This window comes from Helicoverpa armigera, chromosome 11 (assembly GCF_030705265.1).
Source record: "Helicoverpa armigera isolate CAAS_96S chromosome 11, ASM3070526v1, whole genome shotgun sequence".
Classification (NCBI taxonomy): Eukaryota; Metazoa; Arthropoda; class Insecta; order Lepidoptera; family Noctuidae; genus Helicoverpa; species Helicoverpa armigera.
The window spans coordinates 7,504,755-7,518,657 of record NC_087130.1 but is presented as its reverse complement, the minus strand read 5'-3'; the positions used below and the strand labels follow the sequence as shown (position 1 = coordinate 7,518,657).

General features: G+C 36.6%; 2 protein-coding genes across 2 annotated transcripts in view; both read left to right on the top strand.

Annotated features, from left to right (window-relative positions):
* The first annotated feature begins 540 nt into the window (after positions 1 to 540).
* Positions 541 to 3,303, top strand: Srpk (SR Protein Kinase). Its single transcript, XM_021340281.3, is given in 8 exon segments — positions 541 to 1,285; positions 1,288 to 1,377; positions 1,380 to 1,417; positions 1,419 to 1,538; positions 1,541 to 1,583; positions 1,586 to 1,627; positions 1,630 to 1,650; positions 1,653 to 3,303. Coding segments are annotated over 8 exon segments (1,791 nt in total). The 5' UTR covers positions 541 to 672; the 3' UTR covers positions 2,477 to 3,303.
* A 3,225-nt stretch (positions 3,304 to 6,528) lies between these two features.
* LOC110380341 (glycogen-binding subunit 76A) overlaps positions 6,529 to 13,903 on the top strand; it is a 43,586-nt gene continuing 36,211 nt past the window's right edge. Inside the window, exon 1 of the mRNA XM_021340294.3 lies at positions 6,529 to 6,829. The gene's annotated coding sequence lies outside the window, so the exon portion shown is untranslated. The remainder of the gene's footprint in view (positions 6,830 to 13,903) is intronic.

Below are 13,903 nucleotides of genomic sequence, written 5' to 3'. Positions count from 1 at the left end.
CTTAAATGCGATAATTATGTTGAAAATACAGTACAAACTTATAGAAATTTATTTAGTTACTAGCCGTTTTCCCGCGGTTTTACCCGCGTCTCGTGGTAACTACTGCCCATATCGGGATAAAATATAGCCTTTGTTACTCGTGGATAATGTAGCTTTCGAATGGTGAAAGGATTTTTTAAAACGGTCCAGTAGTTTTTGAGCCCATTCATTACAAGCAAACAAACAAACAAAGTTTTCCTCTTTATAATATTAGTATAGATGGCGTTCATGTCATGATTATTAAGAAATATGTACGAGTGCAATGTGAGAGTTTAAAATCTTTTAAAATAAAACTTCATGTTGCTGTTTAAGATAAGTGCTGCTACCAATTCTTATTTTCGATCGACTCGTGCGACTATTTTTTAAGCTTCCTCTAATTACATTACCACACTATTTAATTAAAAGTTTTCTCATTCCCTGAATCAGCAATTTTGTACCAAAAATATATAAAATAAGGTATGGTATAAAATTATTGTCTATGGCTCATAACACATTTTATTGCTAGCAACATTTTGAGTTCATGTTCGAGCGCATTTTGTTCTGCGACCGGCCGCCATACTCAAACAAAAGATTTGAGATGAAAAGATAAATTTATATATATATTGGCGTTGTTGAAAGTGTTTAATTTACTAAATGAGTTCTAAATCAGATGTAAATAGAAGAGTGCTCGCCATTCAGGCGAAAAAGAAACGGCATAAACTCGGTAAAAAGAAAAATCGCGAGGAGGACCACGGGGCTGGTGTACAAGGAAACGGTCTGCGCAACCAGAATCAGAATCGTTTAGAACCTACACATAGCTCTTCCAATGAAACGATCGAAGAGGATGAAGACGAGCAATATGCGAGCGACGACGAGGAACAGGAGGACAGCGCCGACTATTGTAAGGGTGGTTACCATCCTGTCAAAATTGGAGACTTATTCCTGAATCGGTACCACGTCACTAGAAAACTGGGATGGGGTCATTTCTCCACCGTGTGGTTGTGTTGGGATCTTGTTGACAAACGTTTTGTCGCATTGAAAGTCGTAAAATCGGCACCTCATTTTACGGAGACGGCTTTGGACGAAATAAAGATTCTGAAAGCAGTTCGAGACAGTGATCCAGCGGATCCCAAGAGGAATAAGACCGTACAGTTGCTTAATGACTTTAAAATAACCGGTGTGAATGGCACCCATGTGTGCATGGTGTTTGAAGTTCTGGGTCACCACCTACTGAAGTTGATACTCAAATCTAATTATAGAGGTATACCACGGAAAACGTTAAAACTATCATACGTCAAGTGCTGGAAGGATTGGATTACCTCCATACTAAATGTAAGATTATCCATACAGATATTAAACCGAGAATGTCTTGGTTTGTGTTGATGAATCTTACATACATGAAGCTTGCAGCTGAGGCTACTGAATTACATTCCCTAGGCTTGAGACTGCCTCATTCCCTGATTAGTACTGCACCAAAGGAATTTCAGGAACAGGTAGTAACTGCTAAAATGAGTAGAAATAAAAGAAGAAGAAGTTAAAGAAAGCTAAGCGTCAGTCAATGCTGCTTAAAAGCAAATGGAACAAATAGAGGAAATGGAAGAACAGAAAAAGTGGTCAATAACAGCGAGTCAGCTCGATGTCGCAAGACAATGATGATTCACCTCCAACACCTGAAGAGGCAAGTGTCATTGAGACTACACGCTCTGACAATGAAACTAATATCAATGGTTGCAATGATGAGCGTGCCGATGAAGAAGCGTTTGATACTGATGCTGATGCAGTGCAGGTAAGGACTAAGCAATATGGCTGTGGAGATGATGCTGGTACCCCTATGTCTGAAGGAGAAATGACTGACACTCCACCTTCTTTCAATTCTCAGTCTACGAAAGGAAAATCTCTTGATAAAAAGTTTGATCCAGCTTTTGATATCTGTGACTTAGAAGTAAAGATTGCAGATCTAGGTAATGCTTGTTGGGTCCACCATTTCACTGAAGATATACAAACTAGGCAGTATAGATCCCTGGAAGTGTTGCTGAGTGCTGGCTATGGAACTTCAGCTGACATATGGAGCACTGCATGTATGGCCGAGTTGGCCACCGGAGACTATTTATTTGAGCCGCATTCTGGTGATGGCTATAGCCGTGATGAGGATCACCTTGCTCATATTATAGAACTATTAGGAGATATCCCAAAACGAATTGCAGCCTCTGGAAAATATTCCAAAGTATTCTTCAATAAAAAGGGTGAGTTGAGGAACATTACTGGCTTGAAACCATGGGGCTTAGTGTCTGTGCTTACTGAGAAGTATGAGTGGAGTCAGAAAGATGCAGAAGACTTTGCTGATTTCTTAAAGCCCATGCTTGATTTCGATCCAAATCGGCGTGCCACTGCCTATGAGTGCCTTCAGCACCCATGGTTGAAAGCAATTGAACCTGAACAAAACGAGTCTGACAAATAATATTATATTGCTCTCTGAAATGAATGATCATACATTCATGAAATCAGTAGTGTCAACATACAAAGTATTTCAGTCTTATACAATTTTAATAAAAAGTTTATTTATGGATTTCTTTGTGAATAATTTACTTTGTATCTAGATTGTTTTGTTAGCAATCCTGAATTGTTTGAAAATAGAAATTGTGTATGACTACTTATTGGAGACATGTTGCTGAACTTCCAATACACATCCTGTGAAGGCACAGCAGCAAAGTATATAATACATCAGCTGCTCAGCATAAAGTTATTATTTGGATGTAATGTATAGTGATTGGCATATTAGACATCTTAAATTACCGAAACTGTACAGATAACTTTAGGAAAAATTGTGATGTATGACATGTAGACAATATAGGTTTTGTCACATTAATCTTTTAGGAATTTAGTTGACTATGACATAGCTCTGCACTTAATACAACATCCTAGAAGGTGAGGAACCTAATATAATGGAGTCATGCATGCATTAGTACCCATTCAGGAAGTAGAATGTTCACATAGTTTAAGTTTGTGTTTTATCACTATCACAATAAAATCTCATTATGTAAACTTAGGAATAAGACAGTATTTGTAATGCCACACCTCGAGACTGCTTTTTATATTTCGATGAGTCATCAAAATTAAACAATGGCTGGAATTAAGCTATTCGAGGGTATAAGACAGTGTCCTCTAAACCAGCTGATAGTAATAATTATTTATCATAGTTCCCAATTTACATGACCATAATTTGTATTAATTATATCTGCAAATTTACATGAATAAAATGTCCAAACGAGCTTGTTACTATGTTTATTTTTTGTTTTTATTTTACATTAATCTTTTCTACCTACAATACTTTTGCGTGATTTGCTCTTAAAATATCTCGGTTTCCCTAACGATGTTTGTTCACTAGAATTTAAGGTGGGGCCGGAAATATTATTGTAAAGATTGCGGGCTGCTCCCGCAAACTTCATTGTGTCTAGGGCTCCGTATTGTGACGAGCGAGTGAAGTACCTACCCGTTACGGTATCGCGCACGCATTGCTACGCTATACGTATATGGGTGCATTGTGTTGAATAGACAATGTTATATATCCATTCCTCTATTTGCCACAAGCTAAAACTAGATAGGTACGTCTTGATCTGTGTGCAGTCTCAGTGTCGTATCTATGTATATCAAATAGAGACATGGACCGTGACTCCGACAATGAGTGTTATATAAAAAGTATCTAGTACCTATCTGTAAAAGATTCGTAGGTAAATCTCATCATATAACATGTGGAATAAGTACCTATCCACAACGTAATCAGTCGTTATGGATTTCTATACTTTCCTAACGTAGGCGGAGGTACTAAAAACATTCTAAAGTTTTATGCTGTAGCTACATGCATATGCTACAATATGTAAGTTTTTTTATACGCATTTCCTACTTAGAGCAAGTAAGTCTATAATCAAAACCTTTATCCCTATACTGGTTCACCGCTTATTATTTGGAAGCAAAAATGTAGATTTTATTCAACCTTCCAGCTCCTACTATTCGATGTTGTCATTTTATCAAAATTTACCAACGAAAATGGGAGTTCTTTTTAGGGGCAGTCTTCCAAAAAATAAAATATTCCGATCCGACGAATTGAGAGCCTCTTTCTTTTTGGGAAGTCGGTCAAAGAGTCCCACCTCACATTGTGTCATGATTCATAATTTCGCTCTTTCGTATTTGAAGATTATTTATTTAAGCATTTTATAACAAGACGTTTTGTGCATTTATTGAAATGCAATTCGATTAGTAATATTTACAATAAAAATAAAATATACCTATAGCTACAACTATCTTAAGGAAATATATTTTTTAGTTGTAACGTTGTAGAAAAAAGAATCTTTGTTTACTACCGATTCTGAATTCTGATTTGGGATGTTGGTCTGAGTAAGGTACTCCCTAGACGGTCAATATTATTGTGTAATAATTTTATTGAGGTTAGGAGAATACAAGGAATGCACTTCGGCTTACTTCGGCCAACTTTGCCTAGCTATTTAGCTATACTGCATCTTTATTGGCTCCTATGAATCAGTGCTGTGCTGGCTGCTTTGATGTAAAAGTGAAGTATATCGATGTAGTCAAGGGATAATAAAGAAAAACTTATATTCTCTATACCTAAAATACTATATTTTTTACACTGGCAATGTTGGCCGTTGTTTTTGGTCTTTTTTTTTAATTGGATAAGTGGATCTAAGGCTTTTCGCTCTACAACGTTCTCTAAAATTATACCATCATTTTTTTTTAGATAATCTTGCATCCTGAAGTCTTTATCAAAATTATAAACTCCTACTGTATACCTGTCTATTCGGTGTATAATATAGCGATTATAATCGATATTAGCACTAGTAAACACTGTTTTATAATGTTACATAAATGCAAGAATAACTTTACATAGGAAGGAAAGATAGCGGAGATGACAAGTGCCATAAGGTAGGTAGGTAGGTCGGTCAGGCGATTTCAAGTACTGGGTCAAGTAATGTACTGTGGCGAGATCAGTTACAAAAATTAAAGAGGCATTCCGGTTCCTTGTCAGTTATCAATCTGCCAAAGATTTGTGTTGATTGACTGGTAATTCTTATTTTAATAAATAAATAATAATGGGCGGGTTTTAAAAAAACCCTTACAGGGTGGAGCTCGTAACGTCCCTCGTCCCCTGAACACCCGCATTTTGGCGCACTACTTTCTTAAACGATTTTGGGCTATGACATATCCGCTAGTCATTTTATTCTCCATGGGAAGTACTGAAGTACCAGTACTACACACATGATAAGAAGATAAGAAGAAAAAAGTGTGACGTCACAAGTATCTGAACTGGTCATGCACACAGTGGACACAGTGTCCTCTATGGTAGATCCGCCCAGTGACCAGGTCCACTACGGTAGATCCGCCACTAAATATTACTCGCATTTCAAGTCCCGGCATTATTTGTACACTAAAGGCTCCGAAACTACTGAAAAATTGAGAGTTATTTCAATGTTGGGAAACTTAGTACATTATTACCGAGTTACAGAGGTTATTTATCCCGGTACGGGCCGTGAAAAATAAGGTTAGTCATGGAGTTGGTTACTAATACTAGATGGCGCTTTGGGCGCTAATTGAACAAATCATGCTTTTTGAGTAGGTATGATGATATTTAATGTAATATTTCACTGTTTTTGACATGTAGTAGTGCTATTATCATATTATAATGTATAGAGAACATTGGCTCTTTTCGGCTATCCATTTATTTCAAACTTTCCCACAATGTAGAATCATGAATGATGATTCTCAAATTTTTTTTATATAAAATAGGCTTTCACAGGTTTTGAGATTGTGAATTTTAAGTAACTTTCACAGAGTAGTTCAGTGTCTGGTACTTAGTTGGTGATTGATACTCCCGTGCATCGGACAGCACGTGGTGTAGGTACCTACCTATACGTCGTCCCTGCACCGAATTTCTTTTGGTGTCGGATTGCCCTTGCCCTTATAATTTCAGGGGCCCGATTCTCCTAATTTTGCTTAAGCGGCATACGATTCACATTCGACTGCGATCCAATCACGACTTAATTACGATTGAAGCGTATGTGGCATTCCGCTATGTTTCTTTGAAATAAACGTTTTTATCCTTTTCTGTCATTCAATAATGAATCATTTTGTCTGCAAATGATTTACGATTGCAATATGATTGTAGAGCAAACAACCGTATATACCAAAATCACCAAATTAGCAGACCAATCGCAAACCAATCGAATCCTACCTATCTTATAATAGTAGCAGAATGCCCGATACCTATGGTTAAAATTGCTATTGCGATCATAATTGCGATTCGATTTCTATTAAATTTTGACATTATTAACTTTCGAGAATCGGGCCCCTGACCGAAACACTGGTGACTTATCACTGAGCTACTGACCTAACGAGGGTTTGCTTACGACACACCATACTCTAGTCATTCGTGGCTATCGGCGTAATTCTACCTTTACCTGAATAACAACATGCAGAGCTCACTACGATGGAACTGTCGAAAGATTGCCAGAGGTCAGAAAATTGGCAGCGTTTGGCGGCTTTATGGGCATGACCGCGCATGCGCCGCAATGGCCGGCGACCTTCCCGCGTCCTTACCGCCAGTCGACGGCTCACGCCGCGCGGCCACACATGTAAACACCGGGTAACAATAATAAACCGATGCACTTTCGCTTTCGTCGTAGCCATCGCGATCCCATTCCGAACATCCTAGACTGAAGGTGAAGTGTTATGGTGATGTGTACTCGGTTTTACTGAACAGTGGCATCTAACAGCATTGTCATCACGCCGGCGTGACTCTCAGGTTTGTAGCAATGTTGTGGAAATTAAATAACTACGTCTCCATCCTGTCTTATCAATTGATCAACTATTAATAAGCAAGTCTGTGAATGCAGTCCATCATATAACTCAGTCAGACACTCTCATTGAAATAAATAGCAAAAGTATCGAGGCCATGACCTTGAACTCTTGGCATAGGTCAAGTAAACAAAACTTGAGAGATGGCTATAACTTTTATATATTAGACAATGAAAGGACAAATTTTAACTAAATTATAAGCGAAATCTGTCTAACATACCGTGGCACAACTTTAGTAGGTTTGAAACTTGCTTGCGATATATTTTCGATCAATTTGTTTTTTTTAAGTTTTATGATGAGCTAGGTATCTATTCGTTTTTACTGAAAGATTGTCCGATTTATACAAAATAAAGGTACCTAAGTCACTCAATCACATTTTTGTCATATCAATGAAACTCTTTTACATACCCTACCTTTAACCTTTCAAGGAAGCCTACTAATTTATATGCGAATGTTTGGAGCAGCTGTAGAAAAGAGACCCTTCCTACTTTTGTTTCCAAGCCTCTACTTTTACCGTAGGACAGTCTACTTGTCGAAATATAACAATTATGTCCAGTAGTGGACCAGTTAAACTTAAGTCATCGTACCTAGTTGCTGCAAAAATCCAGGACATATGTAAGTATCTACATTACATCTACTGCTTCTCTTGAATCAAAGAGGCTACAAAACTGAGGTTAAATAGGGTCTGATCATAAATAACAGTTAAATGAACGGGGTTGAGTTTAACCGTCACTGTGCTAGCGTGGGCAATGGACTCCACGATGTCCGCCCGCCAATTTAATGGCAATAAATTAATATTGTGCGCTGGCATGTCTTTGATGCAGAATAATTTGCTAGAGATGTGTTGTATTGTGATTGCATATGAATTAATAAATATAAAAGATTTTTTTTGGTTTCTTGTGTCTAATTTATCTCGAAACTGTGAGCCTGTATGTGGTTATTAAGAACATTCAATTTCTTTAAAAAAACGTGAAAACACAGAAAATTCGTAACGATTGGCTGTCCGCTTAAGAGGAAATTAAGTTGTTATAAGCCGGGGTCGACACTCTATCAGGGTTGTCGTACTTCAATCTCAACCTAATTTACTTCGATTTTCACTTGGTTGGTTGGACGTGGACTGCTAGCTTTGACCTTTGACCATCATGAAACGCTAAGAAGCTACTGCTTGAAGCTTAAGTAGAACCATCTCCCTTCAATGAGGTTATTGCCTGTAAAAGAATATCGAAATCAATAAAAGACTTTTGTTCAGAATGCCTGTTCAGATTTGATGACTTTAGTCTATGTTACACAGTCAGTTTACGACTAGCCGTAAAACTATAGCATTTTACTTCTTCAACAAAGAAGAAAATTTAATTTATGAGAGCATATAGCGAGTGTGTTGACCGTCTAGTCGTCTGGGTAAGGTTTAACGAAACTATCTAAACGTTAAATCATTTCATCTGTCTGGCGACAGTCTCTTAGACTCCCCAGCGCTGTCGGAATCTCATAAAAGTTTATGATCTTCAAATAATCTAAACTTAATCAGTTCACATGTAATTGCGTCTCGCCCACAATGTAGTCTAAAGTTAAGCAATCAAGTTTTATTGGGGATCTTTTCTAAATTGTCAAATGCGGGCACTGACGCTTTGATTTTATTTCACCAGCTTTGTAAAGATGATATTCGTTTTTAGATTAGAGCTCTCTGAGTTAACTGTTAACTATGGTTATGCTCCTCAATATGAATATTTATCCAGGACGTCGCAAACTCACAAATCAGTCAACCCAAAATAGTGTATCATGTTTTAAGAAGATCGTGAATCATACCATCTTACATTGCCTAGTTCAAGTATACCATCATATGATTTATTTTACCTTTACTTGATGGTATGCGGAGTAGGCAGGCAATGGTTATTTACGACGTTTATCGACAGATTCAATTATAGTCGGCTCAAGTGCATGGCCATTTGGTTTATATGCTATTTAGAATGCTCGCAGCGGCTTTCCTGTACAAATATTATCTAGGCGGGTGTTTCTCCAATCCGTTGTAAAGTTATAGAATTGAAACTTTGGGGTTATTAGTGGAAACTGGGGAGCTACTTAGGTACTGTCTTATCTTGGGACTTGATTGTGAGGCCGAGAAAACAACTAAGTAGTTTGTAAGAGACTGCCGCTCAATATTAAAGGAGAAGTTCTAAGATAAGACTAAGTCATTGTTACTAGTGGCATAGATTTACTAAATATTTACTTTGAAATTGGATACCGGACCGATGTCCAACCATGATAGACCGGACAGGTAAGTTAAATCTTCAATAATGACAAATCCACAAAATTACTCCCTAAAAAAGTACAAACATCCGAATTGAGAATATTCTCCTTTTTGGCAAGACGGTAAAAATCTGGGAAAATTAAAATGCAACATTTTTGAAATCTAAGAACGTAACATAATTTTCCTGCGTTGCGTATAGATGTCGCTAGTAGTAGCCATATTATGATTCTTGAAAGAGACCCAAGTCCCATACACTTTAATTAATGTTTTGTTAAGTAGTTCATAATAGTAGCTTTAATAAGATTGCTTTACTTATAGCTTAGCTTTTATATTTTTCAACATAGGTATAATAAATATCAGAGTAACATTATATGAAGCAAAGAAATGTACTAGCTGAGAGTAGTAGTTCTTCAGAACAAGTACATTAAGATTTGCAATACTTGTTGACAGATGTAATGATAACGTATCTATAATAAAATAGAAGCTGTTATAAAAATAGACGACCTTAACTGCTATTCCGGTGACAGTTTGTATGAGCGTTCAAAAGAAACATTTTATGTTAATTGTGGACGTTTTAAAAATAACCACGGGCCAGACAAAATAATTTATTTCGTTATTGGACTGTTTCCAAAAAAGATAAGATTTTTGCATTTGCGTGCTTATTTTTTTGTTGTTAAATCCTGCCCTGCGACGCATGTGCTGCCCAGTATCCACTACGTGTGCTGTATTTTGATGACGCTCACTCTTGACGTTTTTCCTTTGTAAGTAAAAGAGCGATTGTAAGATTTTACGCAGCATAAAATTGAAATATCTTATATAATCCTAAAAACTAAAATAACTAAACTCACATCGTATAGGTACCTACTTTCACACAAAATTACTTCGTCGAGTAGTCGCTTAAACTTTAATGAAATGACAAACAGGGGAGAACCAGGTATTTCAAAGCGGCATGAGGATTTTTTCAGGTATGCTGCCATCTTTTCAACTGTCCATCAATTCAATACTCGTGCACACATCTTTCAGTTTCAAGTTAAAATTAAATTAGTCTGTGAAACACGTGATTGAAAAATGTACGATAGGATCGTTCGATTGTTCAACATTTTGTATTATAATTGCTTTTCCAAGCCCCTAAATGCGAGAATTTCCATAAAATATTTTTCCCATTTTAAGGGTTGCCAGTTGCTAAATACCCATTTTCTCAATTGAAACTGGAACACGAGATGGGCTCGCCTAATGTTTACAGCTAGGAAATTAGGAAGTGCGTACCTTGGCACTAATTGTACCAAGGCTTGCCAAGTATGCCGATCAGCTGAGCGTTATCTCCACTGCGGAGAGAAGGATCACTGCTCTGGGTTATGTAAAAGACTGATGGTTGTGAAACTTCCACTGCTATCTTGGATCTTTGTAGCTGCTTGTGGTGGCAAGATAGTTGTGTAGAGAAGGCAGATGTTTTTAGGCTGACAGACAGAAGTAGTGTTCCAAGTATTCTTAAAACGACTTGTATCTGTTCTTATATGCGGTTGCTAAAAAGCAACTTATTGCATTGCGAATTAAAAGAGGTGTTCAGGCAGAACTTTAAAGAATAACGATAAGTTATGTTTGAATTAGTTTTCTCCCTAAAACAGCAAAAAGTAGGAAGTTTTATTACACTTTCTTTATATACTGCGTAGCTAGAAGATTATGCAACATTACTTGATAAATACTTACGATCGATAGCAACATAAGATTATTGTCTCATTACATATGGACGGATTATTGTCTTATTACATTGTGCTTTATCATTTGTTGACGCAATCATTGCATAATTGGCATTTTCTATCACGAAAAGGAGGGATGTTACTATATTCAAAGAATAGTGAATAGTAATTATTAGTGATACAGAACTAGGGTCACTATCGCACGAGACTATTACGAAATGCTTATGTAAATAACCGCATAAGTATCTAACATGTTATTTACTCGGGACAGTTAGTTCAATAATAATATCAATCAATATCTCGTGTGGAATATTACCAGATGCTAATACACTTCAACTTACACACAAATATAGAAATAAATACTAATTAAGTCTCGTAATTTAATTACCTAGATATAACTAAAAAAATCGCGCTTTCTTTGATCCTGTGGTGACCATAGACCACTGCTAAGGGTTCTGTTTCTATGAAATTGAATCTCGAACACAATAAACACAATTAAAAAAAGTTTCAAAGCTACATGGCCTCTTTGCTGAAATCTTATCAAGCACAACGCAATATACTTCACTGTAGGGCTGTGGGCTAAATACCTAAATAGTACTAACGAGTGGACACTTAAGATAATTTGCTCACTGCAACATCAACAAAGCTTTGTTCGGCCGAGCTCAGTGCATTCTATTGAATCAACAATCACGATGAGCAGAGACAACGGCACGGCAAGCGTTTCTGGACTGGACTCTGGACAAATTATGTTCTTGGGATGCAATTAAGAAGGTAACTAAGCAACTGATCGGACAAATTTGACCCGGGGAAAATGCACAATTTCGTGAAAAACACAGGATGTAATAAAACTGCGTTAGAGGTCATTAAACAAATTACATATTCTATTGAATTACTTATCTATTCTTTTAAGTAAATGATTTCTTATTTACTAGTTCCTAGTTCCACTGTAATAAATGGGTCAATCATGATTTTCCTGTCCTTCACAAATCACAAACTAGCGCTTCTCAAGGTCATCTGTCAGAAATAAGGTCTCGTGTCAAAGAATATGGGTCACGGTCTCTCCCGCCTAGATTCTCATTGAGTACTAGTGTTACTGAATTATATTGCTTACTCAGATTACACTTTATTAACCTTCAATGGATAATGGCAGTTATCCTGAAGTTATAAACAGCCTTTATGATATCTATGCTATAGGTACGTTTGTGCCCTAATCCAAATTAATCTATCTTAGAAGTTGGTAAAGGAAAATTGCTTTTACTCAAAGTCTCTCTCCCCTTTAAAGAGAAGGGACTCTTATGTCTTTCAAATCATAGATTCAAGAAAAGCCCTGTGTTTATGATTATTACCTACATAAGAAGATTCACTTCTTGAAGGTCTGTATATTTGGTACGAATGATAATGATATGATTCAGAGAATGAATAATTTAATTACTTATTTCTGCTAAGATACCGAGTGCCAGTTTTAGAATTATGACTCATATCTAATACCTTAAGATTCTTAGTTTAATTAGTATTTGTAGTAACATGCGCATTGCAACAGAACAGACAATGCGAAGAGGTATCGAGTATCGTAGCGCGTTAGCAGGAGGCGTGTGGTCAACCGCACTTCTCAAGTTCGAATGTCGGCCGATGCAACTTTATTTCAGTCGCTCATATTTTGTTGCGGCCTTTTTGTTATTGAATTATTCTCATTGTTAGGTACGATTAAATGGTAGTCTGATGAAGGCATATAATTTTGTAAAGCAAACTTTTCTGTTACTTACTGCGACCAAGCAGTTACAGCTACGTTTTCTCTATGACTACGGCATTCATTCAGTAGTTTCACAAATTACGCGTTCTATCTAGAGTGACTTTTAGCAATGGTATATTTTGTAAGTTTATATACAAACTTTCTGCATTGTCTACAATTTTTCATGCTCAAGTATTTTATCAAGCAGCGAATTTTAAGACCAATGTGGTTTTTTTACTTTTTTTCTTCTTATTTTTCTCGTCCTCACGTGCTTAACATCAACAATGTCTAGCTTTACACAGTATTTCACTTCACACCGTCCTGATAACTTGTCTTGAGCTGTTTATTCAGCAATAATATTTGCGCAGACGCAGGACTCGGGGCAGATAGCAACAGGCTGCACGATTGTTCTTCGAATTAACGTAGGATTCAATTTGTTTCTAGAATTCTTATATACAGGTACACGTTACAGATCTGAAAAATAACTTATGGGCAAGAAACAGTTTAGATATTAGGAAAATATTTAGCCAACAATAAACATGTCATGGATTTCCGCAAAGTAACGCCTGATTCCATTTTTTTTTTAAGAAACAGTTTGACTTCTCGATCTTCGATCTTCGATCTTAGGTGGGGCAGACAGCGTTCCTAGATTTGTTATTTTTGTTTATCTCAGACGCTAATAACTGCATCACCTAGACTAGGATCAAATATTGAGACACCAAAATTACACGCATTATTTTCTGAAAAACTTTTCAAACAATGATACCTACTTAAAGATTAGTTTATCTGTGTACTCTGTGTATTTGCCTTTGCATCATCACTCTATAGAATGACACATATTGGTTATCAAACTGACGCGCTCTAAGGTGATCCTAGAGGTTGTAGGTAATTTTATTATTGTTTACTATTACGTTTGCCTCTTCAGATAACAGATAAGTATCGATCGGTTATAGTTTTGCTTCAAGTGTAGAGAAAGGTCCACTTTTTATATGTTTTGTATTAAAATCTTAAAACGAGATGAAAACTATTTCGCAACTATTATCTTGTTGGAGTCACGTTCAATGAGCGCTTGTTTTCTTAAAGGGTCTAACTTTGTTGCATTATGAGTTAATTAAAATTACTTACACCTACATAATCGTCATTATTTAGTAGACACTAAATATTAATCATCATAGTTATCTATTTACTATTAGAGCTGTACACAGAAAGTGAATGCACTTTGAGATTAATCACGAGATTATACATGCATGCAAGCAGACCCCGTGTTTCGTAAACGTGATCTGATTCATCCAAGGGATTTATTTTTAAAGTCCTCAAGAATTCTGACGTTGGATAAACTTTCCAGACTGC